The following is a 26,401-nucleotide window of genomic DNA, read 5'->3' as shown; positions in this document are numbered from 1 at the left end:
CGTTTTATTTTCACGAAATCGCACAGGCAGGATCTGGTGTTTCTCAATGCTGACATCGGCTGACGTTCTTCCTTTCACGCGTTATGTGATTTCCTGTAAACAAGACGTGTAAAACCACTGGCGTTTATAACCTGAATACTTTAAATGTCCGCAGCTCGCTCGGCGGAAGTATGACTGTGACCGTATTTGTTGAGTGTGCGAAGGTGGCGTATTCGAGGCGCGATGGACAAAAGAAATGTAGTTTGGAGGGTTTATCATTTATAAGAGCAACACTACAAGTGGTTTAAAAAAAAGTTTGTTGTTTGTGTTCGTTGAATTAAGTGCCATTTTTACAACCCTGACGTGTTCAATTCGTCCATCTAATCTCTCTCATGGTGAACATTGTTTTCTCTCCCCAGGATATCTCGTTCATGCCACTGTTAGACAGTGTTCAATATGTGTAGGTGTTCCTGTTCTTTAGCTATATTATTGTCGAGGTCCTTCTTTTTCTTCTTCTTCTTCTTCTTTTTCTTCTTCTTCTTCTTCGTTCATGGGCTTAGACTCCCACGTTCACTCATGTTTTTAGCACGAGTGTATTTTTACGTGTATGACCGTTTGGTATCTTTTCCGTGCGCACTTCACTTGGTCTTGTGCTTGCCTGTACACACGAAGGGGGTTAAGTCACTAGCAGGTCTGCACATAAGTTGACCTGGGAGATCGGACAAATCTTCACTCTTAACCCACCAGGCGGCAACGACCGGGATTCGAACTCACGACCTCCCGATTAGGAGGCCGACATCTTACCACCACGCCACTGCGCCCGTCGTCAAGGTCCAAATTCCTGGATTCATTTTATCCTGGACAAAATAAAACAAAACAAAGTAGGGATAGTTATCACTGAAACGCGCATTTTCAGTAAATTCTCCAGAGGCAGAGGCATTCTATCACACGTTTGCCTTCTGCAACAAAACGATGTCATCCCATCCTACGTGACGTGTTGCGCAAGAGGATTCAAAACTGATTGATTACATGTGATAGCTGGTGTGTGTGTGTGTGTGTATGTGTGTGTGTGCGTGCGTGCGTGCGTGCGTGCGTGCGTGCGTACGTGCGTGTGTGTGTGTCACAGTGTGTGTGTGTGCGTGCGCTTGTGTGTGTGTGTGTGTGTGTGTGTGTGTGTGTGTGTGTAAGAGAGAGAGAGAGAGAAAGAGAGAGAGAGAGAGAGTAGGATTTAACATTTTACTGCTTCATATTGGCAATCTTGTAATCTTCAGCAGGAGACCCAAAATTCCCTGTGTGACAGTTCTCAGTCTCTCTCCATCCCCCTCCCGCCAAGCTTCATCTCCCTCAGCCCTCCTATTTCTCTCCTTCACCTCTTTACCCCCCCCCCCCCCTACCACAAAAAAGCACACCCGCCACGATCTTTATTTGTTATTTTATAATATTGTTTTTGTTTTGCTTTCAAACAATGACTCTCCTTTGTGTCTCAAAGCGCTTGTGTTCACCGGCTTCTTTGGTAGCGTGAGCGCTATCATCGATCTACTACTCCCTCTCACACCCTCCCTCCCTCCCCCCTCTCACTCTCTCTGTCTACCTTTTTTTTTTCTCCCCCCCCCCTCCCCCTCTCTCCCTCTGTCCCCATCTCTCTATCTCTCCCTGTGTCTTCCACCACCATTCCATTTTTAAACCACGATTCTTTTAAATAATAACAGCGCATTTGAGCAAATGTTTAACAATAGCACACTTGGGCTTGACTCTCAGTCCGAATTGCTCAACACTGCAAAATCAAATACGATAATAATAATCACAAACAAAATAATAATAATAATACAATAAAGAATTTGCTTTTTAATTTCACAGCTCTGATGTACGCCAGCATCTTCGGTAACGTGAGTGCCATCATCCAGCGGTTGTACTCGGGCACCATGCGCTACCACACGCAGATGCTGAGAATCAAGGAGTTCATCCGCTTCCACCAGATCCCCAACCCCTTGCGACAGCGTCTGGAGGAGTACTTTCAGCACGCGTGGTCCTACACCAACGGCATCGACATGAACATGGTGAGTTGGGCCATTGCCGATTAGTTCAGATAAGATAAGACAAGATAAGATAAGATACGATAGATAAGATAGTTAATATCCATTTTCATTGTTCAGAAACATGGAAATGTGTCGTTTGGCACCACATCGCATTACTCATTACACAAAGACAACAATCAAAAGCATAATCGTACATTGATATACTTTTAAGATCCACTTTTAAATATGCATTGAGAGAGAGAGAGAGAGAGAGAGAGAGAGAGAGAGAGAGAGAGAGAGAGAGAGAGAGAGAGAGAGAGAGAGAGAGAGAGAGAGAGTATCGCATACGCTTCTGTTGCTATCCTTGCAAAATGTTCTCCCTGCTTTTATCCTAATTGTTTGTATTCTTTCTTTTCTGTTGATTTCTCTTTTTTGCATTTTTGCTTCTTTTTTTTTCCTTTTATTCTATGATCTGTCTTTTGGGAGGAACGAAGAGGGAGGGAGGGAGTGCATAAAGCCAAACAACCGGTTGTAAAGCGTTCTCTGCCTAATACTTAGAGCAGCCGTGGTTCTGTTCAAGTTTTGTTTTGGTGTGTATCTTAGAAGGAAAACGTTTATTTCAAAATGGTAGATTTTGATGAAGGAAACTCTTTGTCCAGGCTTAGCACTAAAAGGTTCCTATATTTAGACAGTGCCTTTCGATCCATTATCCTAACATTCCGTTCATTCCATTCTACAAACACCAACATTCCCTTCCCGGAAGAAATGTGTGTTTATGGTTACTCTGTCTATTCCTGATTGAGCCCAACAACTCTAAACAAATGTTGAAGCGATTGGAAACAAACACAAAATAATCACAAAAGAAAGTTACAGGTATAAAAAAAAATATATAAAAAAAACATACATAAGAATGAAACGAAACAACAATGCTCATTTTACCAAACAGCCGGCAACCAACCAGCCAGCCAATCAACTGCATAATGTACATGTTTTCATTCCCGACTTGCTGTATCACCTCCCACAACATCATCTGGTTACGCTTTCCTATGGTTGTCCTGCAACCTGTTCCCAAACCCAGGCAAGAAAAGGGAGGCTTCTTACTTTATCGTGTAACATGGGTATAGAGTCATCTCATGACGGAGTCTGATATCTCAAATTTGGGAATTACGATAAGAAATTGCGTGTTAGAAGAAGGCGCGTCCGTAATATGGCAAACATCCAACAAGATAGCGGCATTTGGTGAATGCATTATCCAACGAAAATGTGCATGAGCTCACTGGTTTTATTTGTTTAGTTTTTTTGTTATTTTTCATTGAAACTTTATGTTAGGAACTTCTGCAGCGCGGAGCTGCCTTTGTAAAGTGCGAAGACTTGTTGTTGTTGTTGTTTTTGTTGTTGTTGTTGTTGTTGTTGTTGTTGTTGTTGTTGTTGTTGTTGTTGTTGTTGGTGTCGTCGTCTTCGATGCCACAGTCTTTTTCTTTTAGTATTTTTTTCTTCATTGTGATTGTCCTTGATCTTCCAGTCGTTGTCCTCTTCGTATTTTGTTTTCATGTTAGTACTTTGTCCTCGTCCTTGTCTTCAATTCAGCTCCTGCTGCTGTCAAGTAACAACTACAGGTAAACACACAATGTGTCTGAATGACACTAAACAACAACTATCGTAGACCAGCTCAGAATTAATTTATTCTTGCCTGACGTACACCGTTCTCATAAATCGGAAACAACGACGACAGTTTGACCTCAGCTCAATCGCAGAATGGCTGTTTCACGTGCTTGCAACCTTACGCCCGGACAGACACACGTTCATCGCTTCGTTCCAGATGCACTGGATGCAGTTAGCATTGATTGCAGTGAACCGTTTCTAGACACGGGTTGATCCGAGATTCGCTTTATATCGCCTGTGTCAGAAATTGATTAATTGCTGCTCGTCTTAATTGAGATTTATGAGCACCGGCCAGAGGAGTTCGAGCGTGCGTGCAGAGAGCTAAGGAATGGTTGGTCTGGTGGAGGGGAAGGACGAAGTGTAGTGCGGAAATATCTATCAATGACGTGAATAGTTTTGTCTGTTTGTCCGGCGGCCCGTCCACCTGCCTTCTCCGTATGTTTAGCCTGTTCGTCTGTCTGAATCTTTTTCAATGTGAGCAAACTTGAAACGGCAGCTAATGTAAAGACCTACTTAGCAGCTGCATGTTTCGACAATCTTCTATGCATGCTTAAACCACCCGCATACGCATTTATTTTCCAACTTGCATAATTTACCTCATTTCCTGTGTGATTTTATCTATTTTTGTCTTTTTTTTCAGTTTGAGTATCTATTTTGGTCCTCCTTTTCTTAAGTTTTTGGTTTTGTGCATTTTGTTTTGCTTTTTGTTTGTTTTTGCTCTGAATATTTCATCTTTGACGCTTCTTTTTGTTCCCAAACTGATTTAGAATTCGTTCCTACAACCTGCATGTTGCGTTCCTTTTTTTCTGTTCTTTTATTGTCCATGTTTTTGTTTTTTTTTAATCTTTCTTCCATCATTTCCGTTTTTTTCTGCTACCGTACCTTCTATTCAGAAACCAGGCCGAGCGTGAGGAAATTAAAAAAGAATATAATGCGACGTGGCAAGCATTCACGGGCGTTAATTTGCTGCACCCGGTTCCGGTTTCCCACACCCGTATCTGGTTTTCCGCACGTCCGATCACATCACACATAGATCCGACCACACGTCTCTTCAGACTCACGTCTTCAAAGGGAAAAGAACTAAACACGTAGTATTCCTTTTGGTGTTCTGTTGGTGTTACTCTCTTGTTACAGTTCAAATAATAGAACACGACATGCGGGGTGCAGAGAAATAAGGATGTGGAAAAGAAGACTTTTGGTAAGTGAAATAAAGGTGATGGATCCAGTCAGGTAGAAATAAGACAACAAGAAAAGAATTGGAAAACTGCAGGGAATAGTAGGGAGAGTTTTCTTGGAAGGAAATAAAAGTGAAAGGACTGGTAAGGCAGAAATAAGACAAAAGAAGAGAAGAAACAGAACCGTTAGTCGCCTCTTACGACATGCTGGGTAGCATCGGGTAAATTCTTTCTAGTCCCAACCAATATGGGACTCCCCCTAACCCGCGGGGGGTATTTTGGCCTTCCGTTGGTGTTGGTCTCTGCTTAAAGTTGAAAGAACAGATTACTTGTTAGGGGTTCCTTGTTGGTGTTCAGTAGGTGTTGTTCTCTTCTTCAAAGCTGAAAGAACAGAACATCTAGCGTTCCTTTTGGTGTCCCGACAGTATCGTTCTCCTCTTCAAAGTTCAAAGAACACAACACCTAGTTTTCCTTTTTGGTGTTCTGTTGGTGTTACTCTCTTCCATTGGTGTTAGTCTCTTCTTAAAACTGAAAGAACAGATGACTTTTTAGGTGTTCCATTGTGGTAAGCTATTTCAGTAAGTGTTGTTCTCTGAAAGAACTGAACATTTAGCGTTCCTTTTGGTGTCTCGACAGTATGGTTCTCTTCTCCAATGTTCAAAGAACACAATACCAAGCGGTGGTCCTTTCGGCGTTCTGTCGGAGTTAAAACCGCCACTTCAGTATCTCTCCTTCAAAGCCAAAAAAACCCAGAACGTATAGTGTTCAGTTCCGTGTTACTCAGTGTTACGCAGCAGCCTCCCCCCATGCACGTGTTAGAGCCAGAGAGTGTTCTCGTTCCGTGGGTTACTAGAAATTAGCGATAAGCACGCAAGGCAAAAGAAGACCGGGACTCAGGTAAATTGGAGGCATTTTACCCGGATTGTGAAGATAAACAGAACATGCTAGCAGGTATGAGTTCGTGACGCAATCCGCACATCTCCTTGCCAATACTGCATGACCTTGTTGAAAAGTGTCTGACATATATCTCCCCCTTGAGAGAGAGCTCAGAGAGAGAGAGAGAGAGAGAGAGAGAGAGAGAGAGAGAGAGAGAGAGAGAGAGAGAGAGAGAGAGAGAGAGAGAGAGAGAGAGAGAGAGAGAGAGAGAGAGAGAGAGAACGAACGAACGAACGAACGAACGAACGAACGAACGAACGAACGAACGAACGAACGAACGAACTTTATTACTCAAGGATGGAGATTTTAGGCTCATGCCTAGTCTTACAATTATCTGTCCCTGCTAAACTAAGACTTAACAAGTCGCGTAAGGCGAAAATACAACATTTAGTCAAGTAGCTGTCGAACTCACAGAATGAAACTGAACGCAATGCAACGCAGCAAGACCGTATACTCGTAGCATCGTCAGTCCACTCATGGCAAAGGCAGTGAAATTGACAAGAAGAGCGGGGTAGTAGTTGCGCTGAAAAGGATAGCACGCTTTTCTGTACCTCTCTTCGTTTTAACTTTCTGAGCGTGTTTTCAATCCAAACATATCATATCTATATGTTTTTGGAATCAGGAACCGACAAGGAATAAGAGGAAAGTGTTTTTAAATTGATTTCGAAAATTTAATTTTGATCATAATTTTTATATTTTTAATTTTCAGAGCTTGTTTTTAATCCAAATATAACATATTTATATGTTTTTGGAATCAGAAAATGATGGAGAATACGATGAACGTAAATTTGGATCGTTTTATAAAAAAATTTTTTTTTTACAATTTTCAGATTTTTAATGACCAAAGTCATTAATTAATTTTTAAGCCACCAAGCTGAAATGCAATACCGAAGTCCGGGCTTCGTCGGAGATTACTTGACCAAAATTTCAACTAATTTGGTTGAAAAATGAGAGCGTGACAGTGCCGCCTCAACTTTCACGAAAAGCCGGATATGACGTCATCAAAGACATTTATCAAAAAAATGAAAAAAACGTCTGAGGATATCATACCCAGGAACTCTCATGTCAAATTTCATAAAGATCGGTCCAGTAGTTTAGTCTGAATCGCTCTACACACACACACACAGACAGACAGACAGACACACAGACAGACACACAGACACACATACACCACGACCCTCGTCTCGATTCCCCCCTCTACGTTAAAACATTTAGTCAAAACTTGAATGTAAAGACAATAAAAGGACAATTGCCAATCGCAATCATACAGTATTACTAATTACAACATTACCTATACGAATACATACATAATGCATTCAAGATAGAACATTGAAATGTACATGTATGTCAATATAATGCAAAGGAAAAGAAAAGTCGAATCGCACACACACGCGCGCCGCATGCCTGCAATCACGATCGCAATCAATACAACACACAGGCACACCCACACACACACACACACACACACACACACATACACACACTCACACACACACACACACACACACATATGCGCACGCACACACACACACACACACGCACAGACATATACGCACGCACACACACATACACACGCAGACACACACACACACACACACACACACACACACACACACACACACACACACACACACACACACACACACACACACACACACACAACAACAACAACAACCTCATCATCATCATCATCATCATCATCATCATCGTCGATATCATTAACATCATCAACAAAATATATAGAGGTTAGTGATAGCAATGCATTCTTGCTGGAAACAGCTTCTGAATGTAACTGTTCGTGACAACAGATATTTGCGAAGCTGCGCTTTGAAGTGTTTAATCGTGCTTGACCCCTTTATCTCACATGGTATAGAGAGAGAGAGAGAGAGAGAGAGAGAGAGAGAGAGAGAGAGAGAGAGAGAGAGAGAGAGAGAGAGAGAGATCAAATCAAATCAAATCAAATCAAATTTTATTTTACGAGGGTTGTGGCAGAAGCAATATAAACGAGCTTCTTTTCAACCAGCCCTCGCCCAGAGAGGGACTATTCTAATCTTGAATACATATTACAAAAGATAAGCAAGGCAGAAAAACTATTCACATGACTATATACACGTTGTAGGCTATACATACATTCTTGCGTTATGAAACACTGATGCTTTATGGACAGATATGATCAATATGAAAATAATCAGAACGAAGTCTTCCATAACTTCCAGAGAGAGAGAGAGATTAACGATTAACGATTAACGAATTTTAATGCATTTACTGAGGCAACATGCCCCTTGCAATTGGGGGAAAGAGAGAGAGAGAGAGAGAGAGAGAGAGAGAGAGAGAGAGAGAGAGAGAGAGAGAGAGAGAGAGAGAGAGGGGAGGGGGCATTGAGTTTTGCTGTAGTCGAAGCGCCAAACTATAGGTAAATAAACTATAACTGCATTGACGTAGAGCGAAGCAAACGTCTCGGTTGCAAAGTTCAGGTTTCTCTCGGCCTCTCTGTCTCACTGTCTGTCTCTGTCTCTGGCTGTCTGTCTCTGGCTGTCTGTCTCTCTGTCTGTCTCTCTGTCTCTCTCTCTCTTTCTCTCTTTCTCTCTTTCTCTCTCTCTCTCTTTCTCTCTCTCTTTTTCTATCTCTCTCTCTTTCTCTATCGCTCTCTCTCTCTCTCTCTCTCTCTCTCTCTCTCTCTCTCTCTCTCTCTCTCTCTCTCACTCACGTGTCCTTTTGACGGCTAAAAAGCGTGTGTTGTTTTCTACTTCCAGGTACTAAAGAGCTTTCCAGAATGTCTACAAGCAGATGTGTGCCTCCATCTTAACCGAAATCTCTTGAACAACTGCCCGGCATTTAAAGGTATTTGTGTGTATACATATATGTGTCCTTATTTGTTTATTTGTCTGCCATGAGTATTTTGTTTTGTTTTCTATATTTTCCCCCTCATGTGCGTTTTGTCATTTCGTCTTGCATATTCTTTTATTCCTCCTCTTTCTATTTTATTCACATAAATGAGAATCCTTTCATTTTTACATGAAATCGGACTTTTCTCTGACCTCCAATGTACAATATCAGAGTGGTTTTTACATTTAGTCAAGTTTTGACTAAATGTTTTAACGTAGAGGGGGGAATCGAGACGAGGGTGTGGTGTATGTGTGTGTGTGTCTGTCTGTGTGTGTGTGTAGAGCGATTCAGACTAAACTACTGGACCAATCTTTAGGAAATTTTACATGAGAGTTCCTGGGAATTATATCCCCGGACGTTTTTTTACATTTTTTCGATAAATGTCTTTGATGACGTCATATCCGGCTTTTTGTAAAAGTTGAGGCGGCCCTGTCACACCCTCATTTTTCAATCAAATTGATTGAAATTTTGGCCAAGCAATCTTCGACGAAGGCCGGACTTCGGTATTGCATTTCAGATTGGTGGCTTAGAAATTAATTAATGACTTTGGTCATTAAAAATCTGAAAATTGTAAAAAAATAAAAAAAATTATAAAACGATCCAAATTTACGTTCATCTTATTCTTTATCATGTTCTGATTCCAAAAACATATAAATATGTTATATTTGGATTAAAAACAAGCTCTGAAAATTAAAAATATAAAAATTATGATCAAAATTAAATTTCCGAAATCGATTTAAAAACAATTTCATCTTATTCCTTGTCGGTTCCTGATTCCAAAAACATATAGATATGATATGTTTGGATTAAAAACACGCTCAGAAAGTTAAAACGAAGAGAGGTACCGAAAAGCGTGCTATGAAGCTACCGCGCCAAACAGGCTCGTCACTTTCACTGCCTTTTGCACTAGCGGCGGACTACGTTCAGTTTCATTCTGTGAGTTCCACAGCTTGACTAAATGTAGTAATTTCGCCTTACGCGACTTGTTTTTTTATCCTGAGACTATAATTATGTATCATATGTATCATTTTAGAACCATAGATCACTTTCAAACATTTCATGTATCGTCGTTCCCATGAACCCACTCCCCCAGACGGACTGTAGGGTGATGCAGCGCTGTAGGCCAGTGGTCATGTTGTCGTGTTGTTCGCTTGTTGTTTTGTTTGCTGGTTTGGTTTGGTTGTTTGTTTGTCTTGCGGATCAGCTTTATACAAGTATCCAAGAAAACAGTAAACTGATGACTTGTGGGACTGATTCTCTATTTCATTTGTTCTGTGTGAGTAGGAAAAGGTGCAAATGGCATTATTGTTTCTTTTACTCAAAGTCATTCAAAGATAAATAACAAGTTGTGCTTGCAAAGGTCTGCTTTGATTTGAAACTCGTATTGTAGTCAGTGCTAGTGGAAATACATCGACTGCAGAAAGAAAAGGTTTCAGTTTTCAGATTTCAAATGTTAATCTTGAAGGCAATGTTTCTCCGAAATATACAAGAGCAGAAGTGGGTATGATTAAGTACAGTTCTGATGTTGTAGGAATGGCCAATGCCTTGAACGTGGTATATTCACTTCAGTCTAGGGTAAAAGAGAAACACCAAAGAAGATTCATCCATTCTCGTGATTCGTTGCCTACACTTTTCAGAATAATATTTGCAAAGAAACGAACGAGTGTGTTTGGCTTTCGAATAAAGGAACTACCCATCAGGGTCTTTTGACCACTGCAAACATAATTTCCTCGGAGGTTAATGAAATCCAGACAGATACAAAGTATCCTTGAAGATGCGAAGAGAGGATGCGAGGGCTGCAGGCCTAGTTAATTGGTGATGCTAAAGATAGCTTGTTTCATTAGCAGAGATACCAAACATAATTGGTGCCACACTGTCCAGGGTGAAGTGCGTGTGCCGGGCCAGATTTGTGGTAATTGCCATTAGTGTTACAACCGCTCAGAATGAGAAGAAGCTAGAAAAAAGGTGGGATGCCCTGTTTTAACCCTGCTTAATTCTGTGGAGAAGATATCTTGAATACCTGAGAACCCAAAAGAACGCTTATTTTGCTTAGTGAGGGGTACAGTTTGAATTGGAAGATTGTTTACTCGAAAAGAAAGAGGGAAGAGATTTAATATTTGGGTTAGAATCTTTAAGAAGGAGAAGACACTGGAACAAAAGTTGGAATGATTCTGTTTCAACTCTTTTGAATCCCTTGCTGTTACTGTGAATCAGAGAGAATGAAATGATACTGATTTTGCCGAGAATGGTAGTGCATGGTATGTGAATTCTAATAAAAGGCAAGATTCTCTCAAACTATTGGACCCTTGCGTTTACAAATTGTATTCACTTTTTGACTAGACCTAAAGTTTTAAAAGTATAGCTTAAATTGGAGGAGATATTAAAGAAAAGCCACCTGAAACAAAATAAAAGGAATGTAAACAAGCAAACACACACATTTAAATTCAACTTCTCAAACACCAGAAGATAACTTCTGGGGTCATTTTCTTGCACGATTTGAGCACAACGCATTAACTTGTGTTCTCCGCTTTAGTAGCATCTCTGTAGTTCAGTGCAAAATATTACGACCGTACAAGTTCGATCGTCTGTAATTGTATTACTTCTCACGACTTCCAAAACATTAAAAAATAATTTAACACGACCTCAGGTGGGGTTTTTTTTAAATTTTTTTTTTTAATTTTTTTTACCAGAAAGTCTATTAATATTTTCTTCTCAAAATTGTTGGATCGTTCTGTGGCTGTAACTAAACTGAGTCAATTATCTCCTGCATAATTATCCTTCACTTTTGATTGCCACGTGTCTGTTATATTTGCATCCGTAAAATGAGCAACGCAGTATAAGAAGCAAACACGATGGAAGAATGTTTAAAATCACGTGATGCAATGTCCACATTTTTTAGTATAGAACGGCTGTGTTGCTTGCGAAGGCACGTAACATTGATTTTTAGAGGGACGAAGTGGCGTGTTTTAGGGCCTTCCTCACTTTATGATATAATATACTGCAATATACTGCACTGCACCATACTCTACTCTACTCTACTCTAATCTACTCTATTTTACTCTACTCTACTCTACTCTACTCTACTCTACTCTACTCTACTCTACTCTACTCTAATATAATCTATTTTACTCTACTCTACTCTAATATAATCTATTTTACTCTACTCTACTCTACTCTACCCTACCCTACCCTACCCTACTCTACCCTACTCTACTCTACTCTACTCTGCTCTACCCTACTCTACTCTACTCTACTCTACCCTACTCTACTCTACTCTAATCTACTCTGCTCTACTCTTCTCTATTCTACCACTACACTACACTTCACACACACACATTTTTGTTTTCTTCCCTCCAGAAACCATTAGCATATGCTTATGCATGGTTACCTGGTGTAGTTGCAATATTTTCCACAGGGCATAAAACGGAAGCAATCTGCTGAAGCGTTTGTATCAGTGTGAAGGTTTTATGCTGAGATTAATGAGAGGGGTCCTGCACCTGTCAGTGAGATCCCTCCCTTCAAGATTTATCTGAGCTCTGGAGTCTGGAGAGAGAGAGAGAGAGAGAGAGAGAGAGAGAGAGAGAGAGAGAGAGAGAGAGAGAGAGAGAGAGAGAGAGAGAGAGAGAGAGAATCAGAATCAGAATCAGAATTTATTGTCATTAAAGCACAGAGCCTATTGACACATACAAGATACATAAGTACAGGAAAAAAAGCAATATAACATAACATACATGTAATACAAAACCAAGTGGAACAGGGTGAACAAAGAGGACCTGAAGATGAGCATAAGTTATTGAGGACAGTCGGACGACGCATTGCATCTGCGTAGTTGAAAACAATCGTACACATATTTTGCCAATTGACTTTGGATGTCAGTAAACAAACAGAGAGAGGTCAGAAAGAGAGAGAGAGAGAGATGGACAGACATATCGTGAAGGGGGGGGGGGGGGGGTTGGGATACACAGACACAGAGACAGAAAGGGGAAGACACAGACAGACAGATTGGCAAGACAGAGTGCAGGCTGGTAAAGAAAAATATATGCATGCGTTTTTAGAACCAATAACCTGTTTGCAAGAGGTGAGCTTATGTTTATCTACGTCTGGAAAACTGGCAGAAAATAAACAACTGCAGGAATGCTTAATATTCTCTGTAGCTTCTTCTTCCCTTCTCCTTGTTGTTTTTTTGTGTGTGTTTTTTCCCCACTGTATTTATCAACAAAAACCACAACAGCGTCGTTGTGGTTCTTGTCCTCTTTCGTCATCGCCGTCCGCCTTCATCATCGACACCACCACCACCTCCATCATCGTCATCATCATCACCATCATCATTATCATCAGCATCACCACCATCATCAGCAGCATCATCATCATCATCATCATCATCATCATCATCATCATCACCACCACCACCACCACCACCCCTTATATCACCCACCACCACCATAATTCTAATATTTCTTATTTCTTTCCACTCCAAGGTGCCAGTCCGGGCTGCCTTCGTGCGCTGTCCATGAAGTTTAAAACAACGCACGTGCCACCCGGAGACACCCTAGTACACAGAGGTGACGTGCTCTCTGCGCTGTACTTCATCTCTAGGGGTTCCATCGAGATTCTCAGGGATGACATCGTGGTTGCCATTCTGGGTCAGTGTCTTAGTATTTGCCCTTGTTCGGTCTGTTTGTGAAGTTGGTAGAAATGTTTTTATTACAGTTCTGTTATGTATTTGTTTAAGTGGTTTTTTTTTAGTTTTTGCAAGTTGACTAGTAGGCGCTTTGGAGACGGTTAAAATTTGGACGGGCTCATCACACCGACAATATCTTTGCTATTCTATGTCTTATATTTTTGGAAGTTTTGTCATATATGAAAATAGATGAAACATTTTTTGTTGTTGATGGTTTGTGTGTCTTTGTGTTTACAAATGAAGCTGTCTTAAACAGAAGCTGACAGAGATCCATATCATATGTCATATTAGACAGTAGATCAGTTATGAAGGGGTATCACTCCTTATTCAGTGCATGGGATGCTCATGAGGACGTAGCCCAACAGTCGCTACTTCTACACACAACACCTTGCCGTTACACAATTGAGGATTCTTAAAGAACTCGAATGAAAGGCTGTTTTAGCGTTGTACCTATGCGACACAAAAGGAAACCACCAAAATGTGTTTTCAGTCTAAAACATTTGTGCCGCTGCACAACAGACAACGGTCACATTGTGTCAATTGAGCAAAGTTGCGCTACATGTATTTTTTTATGTATTTTTTACTTATTTACGTGCAGGCAAAGACGACGTGTTCGGAGAGAACATGTGTCGGCATACCACGGTGGGCAAGTCCAGTTGTAACGTGCGGGCATTGACTTACTGCGATCTGCACAAGGTCCATCGCGATGACCTGCTGGAGATCCTCGACACCTACCCAGAGTTTGCTGATGAGTTCATTAAGAACCTCGAAGTCACCTTCGACCTCCGAGACGTGAGTATGGTGACTATTTAGGGGTTGGCTGTGGTGGGGTTGAGGTAGGGATGCGACATTATATAGAAATACCCCGAGTTTGCTTAAGAGCTCCTCATTTTGAATCGACCGCCGAGATGTAATTGTGGTGATTGTTATTTTAGCGTTTGAGGGATAGGATGGTCTCTCTCTCACTCTCTCTCTCTCTCTCTCTCTCTCTCTCTCTCTCTCTCTCTCTCTCTCTCTCTCACTCTGTCTTTCTCACTCTCTCTCACTCTCTCTCTCTCTCTCTCTCTCTCTCTCTCTCTCTCTCTCTCTCTCTCTCTCTCTCTCTCTCTCTCTCTCTCTCTCTCTCTCTCTCTCTCTCTCTCAATTTCGAGCTCACCTGCCTCTTTGTATCATATTTTTTTGGCTTGCGCTTTTCTTTGCCTCATAAATTCTTCGATCAGTGTTGCTTCATGAAAAACTTAAACTAGACAAAACTTGTTTTATTTACCTCATGATAGATTACAAAACATTTAAAGAGAAGTGAAAACCCGAGCTATTAGAATTAAAAAGAGACACTTACAACAACAAAAAAACAACAAAATGAAATCAAACCACTTGAAATAAAAAAAAAGAATAAAAACAAGAATATAGAAACGAAACGAAATTAAAAAATATATATATATTTAACCTAAAAGAGTTTTTGGACGAAAAAATTCTACATAAAATGAAAAGCATTTTTCTGGATTTCTTTTTCAGGAAGAACGCGTCGTACGGATTCCCTTGGACGAAGACGGCTTGCCCTTCCGTCGTCATTTTCGTTCCTACCAAACACTCGGCAGCTCTCAAGGTGGGTACAAGGATACCGGGCAAAGGTGTAAAATTACCCGCTGGAGATTTAACAGACCTCTATTCATCATGACTTTTAATTCGTATTGAATACTTATGTTGTGTTGAGAAATTTAGCGATGCAGCAGTCCTCCCATTTTTCTCCCTGAATCAGACCCATCCGTGTTTTGGGGATATTTTCGTTGTGATGTTAGACATTCGTAAAAAGAACTACAAATATTTATTAAGAACCGTTGCTCTGTTTGGTTGTGTCTGTTCCTTTCGGAGGGTCCACTTACAGAAATCCTGCACGTGTTTAAGAAGACCGTGTGATAGGGGTGACTTATAGGGTCTAAAGAAGATTGTTGTGGGTCACACATGAGAGGACGTGATACGTGTTTATACACCAGTTGTGTGTAGGCTGAAGTAAAGACTGACACCGAATAATAGAGCTAAATGAGATAAAGAGAGAGACAGAGAGAAAAAAAGAAAGAGAGAGCGAGAGAGAAGGGGAGAGAGAAGGAAGAGAGAGACAGAGAGAGACAGAGAGAGAGAGAGAGAGAAAGCAAGAAAGCAAGAAAGAGAAGGAGAGAGACAGATAGAGAGAGAGAGTGTAAGAGAAATAGACAGAGAAAGACAGATAGAGAGAATGAACGAGAGAGAGAGAAAGAGAGAGAGAGAGAATGAACGAGAGAGAGAGTGAAAGAGAGAGAGAATGAAAGAGAGAGACAGAGAGAATGAACGAGAGAGTAAAAGTGATGAATTATGTGCCCCGATGCAGATTTCAGTGGGTCACACATGCAGAAAAGTTGCAGACGTTTAATCGTTTTTACACTACTTACCTGTGCAAGTCGAGAAAGAAAAGATCGATTGGCAGGTCATGACAGAGGTGGCTTAGAGAAAGATATTGAACAAAATAAGGTCTTAAGGCGATATGTGGCGCTAAAACTAAACTTGGAGAATACATGGAATAACCTAGTTTTCTTGGGAGTTATTGAAGTGACTTATAACAATGAATGAAAAATGTGTAAATATTAATGGAAACAGATCGCCGTTGCTATGGAAACAGCCGCCATATTGGATTTCTAGGAAACGGTTTTACAGCGACATCATACATCAGAAATGCATGATATTTAGCACAAAGATACACATGACTGTTATCTACAATCCTTTAGAACGATATATTACTTAAGACTAAAGTTGAATTTGTATTCATTTTTGTAATAAAGATTATTGAATTTCTAACAGCATATTCATTAATCCTTATTTCAAAATTTAATATAAATTCAACTGTAGTCTTTTCTCAAAAACTCGTTCTATATGATTGTATATACAAGTCATGTATATCTTTGTGCAAAATATTAAGCATTTCTGGTGTATGATGTTGCTGTAAAACCGTTTCCTAGAAATCCAATATGTTTAAGCCAGTTTCCATAGGAACGGCAGTCTCTGTCCTGTAGTTTTCACATATTTTTCATTTCTTTTCATTAGTCACTTCAATAGCTACACAAAAAAAACTAAGTTATTCCATGTATTCTCCAAGTTTAATTTCAGTGATTTTAGTGCCTCACATCGCCTTAACCGTCTGACAGAGTGCCAACAAACTGTCCAAAACCCTTGCCCCTTAAATCGCGTGACTTGATTACCCTGCAACTTGCAAGAAACCTAAAAAAGCACTCAGCTCTCTCTGGTCATAGAACACATCACTTTGCATTACGTAGCCTTAATTCATTTACTTTCCAACCCCTTGAGTTTGCCTCCATTCCCTCCAAAATGTTGCTTTTTGAGCTGTAAGCATTTGGGAAAGGTTTTAGAACATAAAACCTGCGTGCGTGTTTCGAGGTTTGAATTTCTCGATCATCTGAGCTGTTACATTAATGTAGTCTGCGTTTTACTTATGCGTAGCCTGAGTATACGAGATAGAAAAGGTTGAAACCGTATAATGTACTTTGCTCGGCGGTCCTGGCCTGAATGTACACAAGTCTCATCTGATTTCGATTTCTCACTTATATTAGTGCGTATGTTACCAGACGGCCCGCATTTCAGATGATGGAGGATTGCAACACTACTTCCTCGGAACCTCCCTTTTAAAACCTGCAAAAATCTGGGGAAAAAAGCGGGTCTTAAACAGGAGGTAGTCTTAAAATGGAGGTAAATTAACAGAGGTTATGAACAGAGAATCTGAAAAAGTATGGTCTTAAACGTAAGGAAGTCTGGGGATCTTAAAGGGGGGGGGGTGTTCCACTGTACCGCACAGGGACACTGAGCCACAGACTAAGAAGAATACACACTACAACTTAGATAATACAGATCGTGTGTAACAAACTCTTCTGATAAAAGGATCTTGTTGTTATCCGTGTTTAAAAGGATTCTAAAACGAAGACATGTACATAGAGCTGAACATAACATTATATATTAATTAAGAAAAGCACAGATAAGTGACATTTAATTGAAAAAACAGGGTCGGTTAGACATGTGTGTGGTATATATGATCCATTCCAAACCCGTTTACGTCATCCCTTTTACCCCTGTCAAATGAATGTGTTTCATTCCATTGAGGCTCCCATGGGGTCGCCTTCACGCGGCGGGAGCGTTTAAACAGAGTTACCCCACCCCTTTACTTCTCTTCTTTTGTCTTATTTCTGCCTTACCAGTCCTTTCACCTATATTTCCTTCCAAGAAAACTCTCCCTACTATTCCCTGCAGTTTTCCAATTCTTTTCTTGTTGTCTTATTTCTACCTGACTGGATCCATCACCTTTATTTCACTTACCAAAAGTCTTCTTTTCCACATCCTTATTTCTCTGCACCCCGCATGTCGTAAGAGGCGACTAACGGATTCTGTTTCTCCTTTTACCCTTGTTAAGTGGTTCTTGTATAGAATATAGTCAATGTTTGTAAAGATTTTAGTCAAGCGGTGTGTGGGGAATGTTTGGTCCTTTGTACTGGAAACTTGCATTCTCCCAGTAAGGTCATATATTGTACTACGTTGCAAGCCCCTGGAGCAATTTTTTGATTAGTGCTTTTGTGAACAAGAAACACTTAACAAGTGGCTCTATCCCATCTCCCCCCTTTCCCCTATCCCATCTCCCCCCTTTCCCTCGTCGCGATATAACCTTCGTGGTTGAAAACGACGTTAAACACCAAATAAAGAAAGAAACCTGTTTACGTCATCCCTTTTACCCCTGTCAAATGAATGTGTTTCATTCCATTGAGTTTATCTCAGCAAAGACAGCTTCTGAGCACTAATGATTAAAATCACCCATCATCTAGCTAGCTCTCCAGTCCCTTTGATTTTTCTTTCATTTTTCCCTGTATATACTTTATGCATGCCTTTTTTAAGCTTTGCGTTTGAAGTTCAATTTGTTGGACACGTCTAGTGCATGTTAAGACTGCATTTGAAAGTTGTTTTCTCCATTTTAATGTTTTTTTGTTCATGAGATGGTCTAGTGTCTAGCACGCTGTTTATAGTAATCTATCGATCAGTTGATTTAACCATCATTCAGGATCTGTTTTGTACGAGCAAAATGTTCTTAATTAAAGGGGTGTTGACGTGCAACATTATTTTATCATTCAAAGTAGTACATTGTTGCTTCACATAGTGTTGTTGTTTATTCTTGTTTCGAAGTAGCACACGCTGTTTGTTTAAAACACTGTGAATTATTTATGTTGAAACTTTTTTTGTATTCAAATAGGATTGGAAGACTATGTACCGGTAACGGCTTTAGCAGGTCAGACAGTCATTTGAATGGATTGTGTTCGACGGACAGAAGGGCAGCTTCGGTTGATAGTTGATTGCTTTATTGGATGGATAAAATTAACTCCCACCCCTCCCCCCGCCTTCCGGCCCCCATATAAACACGCGCACATACACGGATAACTATTTATAAAATGCATAACGGTTATGTGCTTGAAATTCAAGATGAAGTTTCCATTTAAAAAACAAATATTGTGGACTACAGAACCGGACATTGCCTTTATTTGTCTTGCTGAACGGGGAACATGTACATACCTTTACATGATGTGGTATGATAATAGACAACCAGAGCTGCCCTTCACGTTGAACTGTTATTGTCGTATGAGCGCAGTGGCAATGTCATCATCTACGGAGCTTCAAGTCTTCCTGAGTGTGCGCTAGATAGATCTCTAACTACTGTACTTGTACATAAAATGCATCATGCTTTGACAGAACTTATGTCCGCTTGGTGCTGGCCTCGATTTAATCTTTTCTGTGTTGGTGTAGTGCACCTTTTATTTCAATCCCTCTTCTTTCTGTCTCTTATTTTCGTCTTATTTTTGGTTCTTCTTGTTTTCCTCTTCTTCTTTTTTTTCTTCTTCTTTATTTTTTTCTTCTTTTTTTTTGTTGGGGGGGGGTGCATTTCTTCTCGTGTAAGCAATCGCGGTCATCACCACATATAGCTGTCCAAGCTTTTCCGTGGGGTAAGGTTTTCTTTCCACTGAGACACGAACCAAAAATCTACAGGCCAGCTGCGTGCCTTGTAGAGTGGGAATTAACTCTTGATGATTCATTTTTCAATTCTGCACAGATATAAGCGCAGCAATACAGATGATATTTGGTATGTGTCCAAGTGGAAGGATTATCTAATTCCATGTACGTGAAGGCATCGATCTGTGATGGTGTCAAATAATGTTTACATGGGGAGGAGGGTACCTTGAACTGTTGTTGTGCACATTTGTGGTGTCTTTATTAGCTGTGCCACTCTTTCTGCGGTGCTTTCTTATTGTCAAACATGCTTTTCGTATCGTTCAGATGCGTTTGAACGCGTGCGCAGTGCTTTGCTGTCTGTGAGTTTGGTTTGAGGATATTATGTTGGGAGAAACTTGGTGAATGGTTTCCGGAAAAACTCAACAACAACAACAAAATATCCATAGCTTCTCAGAACAATATTGCGAGACCACACATTATGCATGAGCCTTTGCGTACACGTCTCAACTTCCCTGATCCCATTTTAATCTAGAACCGCAAGGGCATTTGAATCGTCTTTGCTTTATCAAACGTTGTACCAGTCGGGCCACCAGGTGAACAGAACTGACTGTTTTGGATAGAACATTAATTGTTCGTTTTACGTACATGCAAAACTTGTTTAGCTGATTTGTGTCGATTTTTAACGAGGGGCACCTTACTTTTGTGAATTTGATTTTCAGGTTGTCTGTTCCACGGTCTAGACACTATTTCAGGAAATATTAATCCTTTTACTGGATACGGTAGTTGAATGAATGGCCTTTAGTCATGTAACCGGTTTGAACATAAACGGCTTCATCGCAAATATCTGGACACAAACTCATATGCCTAGTTTATGTTTATTTTTATGACGGGTAATATATAATGGAACATGTAATAGTTGGTGTACAATTCCTGTGGGGTTATTTGTCAGAAGCACTAAGGGCGAGGTAGTAGTAGTAATAGTTGTATTAGTAGTAGTAGTAGTGGTAATACAATGTAGTAGTAGTGGTAGTAGTAGTAGTAGTACAGTTGTACCTGGAGTGTCCCAAGATTCCAGGTGGCCTGTCTTAACAGTTATATTTTGTTCAAGATAGCAGACAAAAGGACAACAAAAGGTGTCCTTTATTGAGAGGTGTCCTCTCATCGGATGAGACTCACGTCGGAGGTACCACTAAAGTAATAGTAGTAGTAGTAGTATTTAGTAGAAGTAGTAGTAACAACAGCAACAGCAGCAGTAGTGGTAATAGTAGTAGTAGTGGTGGTTGCATCAGCACAAGAAGCCCAGGTAGCAACAGTTAAAATAATCGAAAGTAATAGTCGTATTAGCAGAAGTTGCAGAAGCCATGGGCAGTGGGAGGACTGTCGAAAAACATTTGTACAAATGTATAGTTAGATTTCGTTTATTTTCAAATCTTCTTCTTCTTCTTCTTCTTCTTCTTCTTCTTCTTCTTCGTCTTCGATCATGGGCTTAGACTCCCACGTTGACTCATGTTTTTAGCACGAGTGGATTTGTACGTGTATGATCGTTTTTACCCCGCCATTCAAGCAGAATACGCCGATTTCGGGGGAGGCATGCTGGGTATTTTCGTGTATCTATAACCCACCGAACTCTGACATGGATTACAGGATCTTTTCCGTGCGCACTTGGTCTTGTGCTTGCGTGTACACACGAAGAGGGTTAAGTCACTAGCAGGTCTGCACATAACTTGACCTGGGAGATCGGAAAAATCTCCACTCTTAACCCTCCAGGCGGCAGCGACCGGGATTCGAACTCACGACCTCCCGATTAGGAGGCCGACGTCTTACCACCTCGCCACTGCGCCCGTCTGGAACTACGTACAACAGAAACCCTTTGGAACGTGTGAGAGTCCCGGGAGAGTGCCGAATTGAACATCTTGTTTTCTTTAGTTTGAGTCTTGAATAATAAGTCACAATAAAGTGTATGATGAAAAAGTCCTGCGTGCAGCACCTGTTTCCTTTAAAGAAAGTACGACATGCCCGACAGCTGATGCATCTCATAACTGACAAATGTTTTCGATAAACTTCTACCATCATTCTTTTCAAGGTTCTGTGTCCTTAGGGTTCTGATTTTGGGGGAGTCGTTGGGTCGAGGTTTTGGCGGGTGGGGGTGAGGGTGTGTTGCTGTTGGTTTTGTTGTTGTTGTAATCTTTGGTTGTTTTGGGGGGTAGATGTTTTTTTCGGTTGTTTTTCATGTAACAAATATAACATTTCGCACCTTATTATTCAATGTGCTGAGCCTGAAAAACTTGTCTTGATTTAGGGCAAACACACTTTGCTGACTTTAGTTGTATGAACTGCTTGCTGGCTGTCCTTGTACATGTGCTTGTTCTTGTGAAGACTTGTCTTGTTTTGCTTGGAGTGATGTTGATTTCTGTGCAGCTTTGTGAATGAGTAATATGAACACTTCCAGACCTATGTGTGTGGAGCTTTGTGTTGAGGGTACAATATAGGCACCACTGCTGTGTTGATATTAATGACATAGCATTTGTCATTTCAGAAAATGAATACGAGGGCGAACTGCGAGTGTGTGAGAGAAAACAGGAACATTTTTGTATTTTGAAAAAGCTATCGACACTTTTGTTTGAATTTTATGCTCCATGAGTGAACTTGTGCCTGAATGTGTTTGCCCATGACGTACTCAGCGTAAAATTTGGCTGAAAAAGCAGAACAGAAAATCAAATGCTTATAAGAAGCAAAGAAATCATATTGCGATTGTTGCTTTTTATTTTATTCACCATATGATAAAGATTATATACTCGCTTCACATTTTACAATCACAACAACAACAACAACAACAACAATAACAACAACAAACACATTGTATTTCCCGAACAATATTTGGGTATGATAGACTTTAATGTTTACCTGCTTGTGTTATTGTTGGGTAATATATTTTGATATCTGCGTCTTACAGATGATCCGGAGACACACGCTTTTCGCCCGGCTCGCATCGGAGGTCAGCGACGCATGGAAGAGGAGCGGATGTATGAGTCTAGTGAGGAAGACATCAGGGAATCCGGGGCGGGCATTCTGGAATTCTCTACCGCCAAAGCCGGGCAGGATTTGACTCCTGCCAACTACGACTTTGAAATGAAGGAGGAGAAGAAAAAAGCATCTGCTGGGTTTTCTAATTTAGCTGGTATGTATCCATTTGGGCACATCTTTACCACTGGCAAATGTCTTTCTTCTCTGTTTATGGATGAGACATTATTTTAGATATGTGACCAACGCATACACGGATGAAAACAGCGATACATAAAGCACATGTAGCTGCTTGTAATTGCCTGAGATCATTCAAAAGGTGGAGTTTATATTCACCCCTGAGTGTCTGTGATGGCTCGCGGTGCATGTGAACTCGCCCCGTCTAGATTGTCCAAAGTATTCTCTGTTGTCTTGTCTTTATCCCAGCTGTGTGTTGACTTCTGTCTGCTTGTCTGTATGTATGTCTGTAGTGCACTGCATTTACCGTGTAACCATGCTAGTGATATTGTGTGCAGTGGGTGCTCTATCTGGCGTGAACCAGTTGGTGCAAGCCGTGACCAGTCGGTACGATGGCAAGAAGAGCCAGGAGATGGCGCCACTGTTGCAGGAACACAGTGCCAGTCCAGAAGCACAGGCAAGTCTCTCAACACATATTGTGAAATCTAAGTTATTGACAGCTTGGCTATAATTACTGTTTTCAATACCGAAACATTGTCGACTTTGTTCATCCCGACTTATTTATTTTGATTATTTATCGTTGGTGGACTTCAAACACTTCCTCCAGAAATCTATACGAATTATACTGTGCACTTTTAAGACAGAAATAGCTAATGTGTGCAAGTTGTATGTGTGTGTGTGTGTGCGGGTGTGTGTGTGTGTGTGTGTGTGTGTGTGTTTGTGTGTGTGTGTGTGTGTGTGTGTTTGTGTGTGTGTGTGTGTGTGTGTGTGTGTGCTTTGACGTTTGTGTGTGCTTTGACGTTTGTCTGTCTGTCTGTCTTTCTGTCTTTCTCTATCTCTCTATGCCTCTCCCCCACTCCCCGCCTTCTCACCAAATATGCTCGCGGTGTCAATATCATGGTCATCTCTCAAAACTGTGTCAACAGCTGAAAGCCACGTCCACGTCCAGTGTGCCCAAGTCGACGTCCAGCATGACGCTACCGGTGTCCACCCCCTCCAGCCACTCTCACCTGGACGAGCTGGCACCCGGGGTGCAGGCCACATCCACCCTGGGTGAGCCCCAAACCCAGCATCAAGGCCACTCCCCACTACACCTGGAGCGACGCCTGGATGAATTGGCCAGGTGAGTCCTGACTTTTGATAACAATGTTTTTTTCTCATTCAAATTGGTCAGGTCAGTCTTCATTGTTGGTAACAATGTTTTTTTCTCATTCAAACTCCTTTAGAATTGGCGCAAATCATGCAAGGGCAAAACTGCGTGTTGCACATACCGTACTACAACAGGCTCTGGCCATGAATGGTGATTAGTTCAAAAGCATTCACACTGTAGCAGCGTTCCTCCAAGATGAAAACATACATTTTCTTGACCAGTCCTTCACGTTTGTTTCCGAAATGTACACATTGGGAGTTAGATAATCGTGTATCTTGTGTATCATATTTGGCTTTACCTGTGTCCACAGACAAATCGCACGCCTGGAGCGAAAGATGGGACAGGACATCGCACTCATTCTGCATGTGCTGCAACACCAAGGCTCCCCCTCCAGCCCCCCTCCTCCCCCTCCCCGTATGACGGAACTGGAGGGTTTCCCGGCCCCTCCCGACTACCTGTCTCTGTCTCCTGGGACGTTCCCTCCCCCTCCTGGTACACACCAGGTAAGTGCTAATCATTCTTGTATAGTCTTCCTGTAGTGGAGGTTGATGTGTACCGTGGGCTTGGTTTGTTGGAGGCTTTTGAACTACCTGCAAGGATACATAAACATCAAAAGGTTTGTGTGACGTTTAGGTTATGGGTGTTTCTTTTTGCTTAACTGTCACGCAGATTCACATACGAGGGCGTACACATTTGCAGCAGTGCCACGTGCACATTGACATGCGGATGAATGGACGAACTGACAGACAGAAAGATAAGCTGGATAGATAGACATACAGGCAGACGGACTGGCACGTACACAGTCCTTCTGTCCAGCCGGCACTTGAAATGATGTTGCTGAATGCATCGGTTTCTCTTATTTCTTCCACGTTTGTAGCTATCATCATTTGAAACAAAACACACACAAAACTGACTGATAGATTCTTGTTTTGCCCTCAACAGCAAACGGTCAGTACGGACACAACCCCAGAGTCCACGTGGAGCCTGCAGCAGCCTCCCGGACAGCATCCCGGGGACACGGAGTCCGAGCATCCCTCCGAGCACACCTCTCCCACATCCATGTCCAGCCATTCCAAGTCCTCCGGCCACGCCCCCTCGGCCCAAGCCACGCCCTCTTTCTCAGCCGCCCAGTCCGTGCCACTCCCTCCACCGCCGCCCCTCCCCTCAGGTGAGCAAGGGGAAGGAAGTGGAGGCGGAAGCATGCAACCCCATCCTCCTCCCCCTCCCCCTCCCTTGCCACCACCCCCAACTCAGAGTTCGTCGCTGGAGGAGGGAGATTCTGCGTCATCTTCGTTGACGTCTTCGTCGCAAGACATGTCCGTGTCCATTGCCGGGGGAGGGAGAGCAGAACAGCCAAGTAGCCGAGAGGGTTCGACAGACTCAACGAATACCTTAGTTTGATACAAGATAATCATCTCTTTACGTTCTTTTCTTCTGTCTCTCTCCCTCCGCTCTGCGCAATTTTGTCGAACTGGTTATGTTGAGTTGTAGAGCAATCGAAGACAAACATTGGAAGTGCCGTGTATGACACAGTCCGTGGTCGACATGCAGATTCTGAGGTCAAGCGTAGAGACAATGTGAGCAGACAATGACCCACTGTTGGCAGTAACCCGCTTTGGGTATGAACTGTTCGATCTATGACGTCAAGGCATGGAATGAAGAACATGTTGACGCCTACGACAAATGAAGACAAGCGAAAGCGTTTAAAAGCTAAATAAAACGTTCGCAGGTTCCATTAAGGAAGACATGTGCACTTTCTCAGAAGCCAAAGTCCCAAAGTGAATGACGCCTGAGCTCTCTGTGTATGGCGTTGTGTGTGATCGAAACTGCAAATGCTAGTAAACACATGATCTATGTCGGTGCGTGAGTGGTTTAATGCAGAGTGAACGATCACAAGTGTGGTGTGTTCTTCACTTGAGAAAATGTGTTGCAAGGGAGAACATTCATCAAACACTCTTTCAGTGGAAGGTCAACGATTTTCACATGTGATTTGTTGTTATATTTGTTGATACAGCCTTGTTAGTCTTTGTACATAATCAGTAAGTGAATACAAACTATTTGTAGGACCCTAGATCAGAATGAGAAATGGAAAAAAAACCACCGTCTCCAGTACGTTGTAATGAAAGCCAAGGGAAGCAACTTGGAACCAACAACCTCAAGGGAAGCCACTTCTGTAGTACGGTCATGATGGCTTCGTCGAACATGGAGGAAGAATCGCTCGAAATTTGTACTGAGATAAATAAACAATGTCTAAAAGTTGCACAGATCTGATCTACAGAATAGTCGGCGTCATAAGACATTTCGTGCAAATGTCTGAGTTGGAATGTCATTTTGAGAACGTTGTGTTCAGTTTCGAAGTAAATATACCAGTGTGTATCTTTCAATCGTTCGTGAATGACGACTCTTCCTTAAAGCAACGTGGAGGAACTGTTCAGAAACACCTAATATACACATGTTGAATGATCTTGTGAAATGTGATTTTCCTACGATGTACAGAAAAAAAGACGATACTCATAAACACGTTTCCTCTTTTCTTTTTGTTGCGTTTATGATCACATTCTAGTGGAAGGAAGGCAGTGACTTCGTCATCAGATGAAAATCAAGAGTTCGTGTAAGTGTGTGAGAGAAAGTAAACAGTATTTTATTTACATTGCTCCATAATCTGTGACGAATAAAAAAAAAATAACCC

General features: G+C 41.4%; 1 protein-coding gene across 1 annotated transcript in view; it reads left to right on the top strand.

The window, feature by feature from the left end:
* Positions 1-26,395, top strand: part of LOC138983039 (voltage-gated inwardly rectifying potassium channel KCNH6-like) — a 189,931-nt gene extending 163,536 nt beyond the window's left edge. The window contains exons 7-17 of the mRNA XM_070356441.1: positions 1,837-2,036; positions 8,521-8,608; positions 13,132-13,296; positions 13,933-14,126; positions 14,850-14,940; positions 18,613-18,648; positions 22,318-22,542; positions 22,901-23,019; positions 23,489-23,685; positions 24,023-24,215; positions 24,655-26,395. Of these exons, the coding sequence (XP_070212542.1) occupies positions 1,837-2,036; positions 8,521-8,608; positions 13,132-13,296; positions 13,933-14,126; positions 14,850-14,940; positions 18,613-18,648; positions 22,318-22,542; positions 22,901-23,019; positions 23,489-23,685; positions 24,023-24,215; positions 24,655-25,113 (1,967 nt within the window). The 3' untranslated portion in view covers positions 25,114-26,395. The remainder of the gene's footprint in view (positions 1-1,836; positions 2,037-8,520; positions 8,609-13,131; positions 13,297-13,932; positions 14,127-14,849; positions 14,941-18,612; positions 18,649-22,317; positions 22,543-22,900; positions 23,020-23,488; positions 23,686-24,022; positions 24,216-24,654) is intronic.
* Positions 26,396-26,401: the final 6 nt, after the last annotated feature.

Source organism: Littorina saxatilis, linkage group LG12, assembly GCF_037325665.1.
Source record: "Littorina saxatilis isolate snail1 linkage group LG12, US_GU_Lsax_2.0, whole genome shotgun sequence".
Taxonomy (NCBI): domain Eukaryota; kingdom Metazoa; phylum Mollusca; class Gastropoda; order Littorinimorpha; family Littorinidae; genus Littorina; species Littorina saxatilis.
This window is presented reverse-complemented; position numbering and strand designations above follow the sequence as displayed.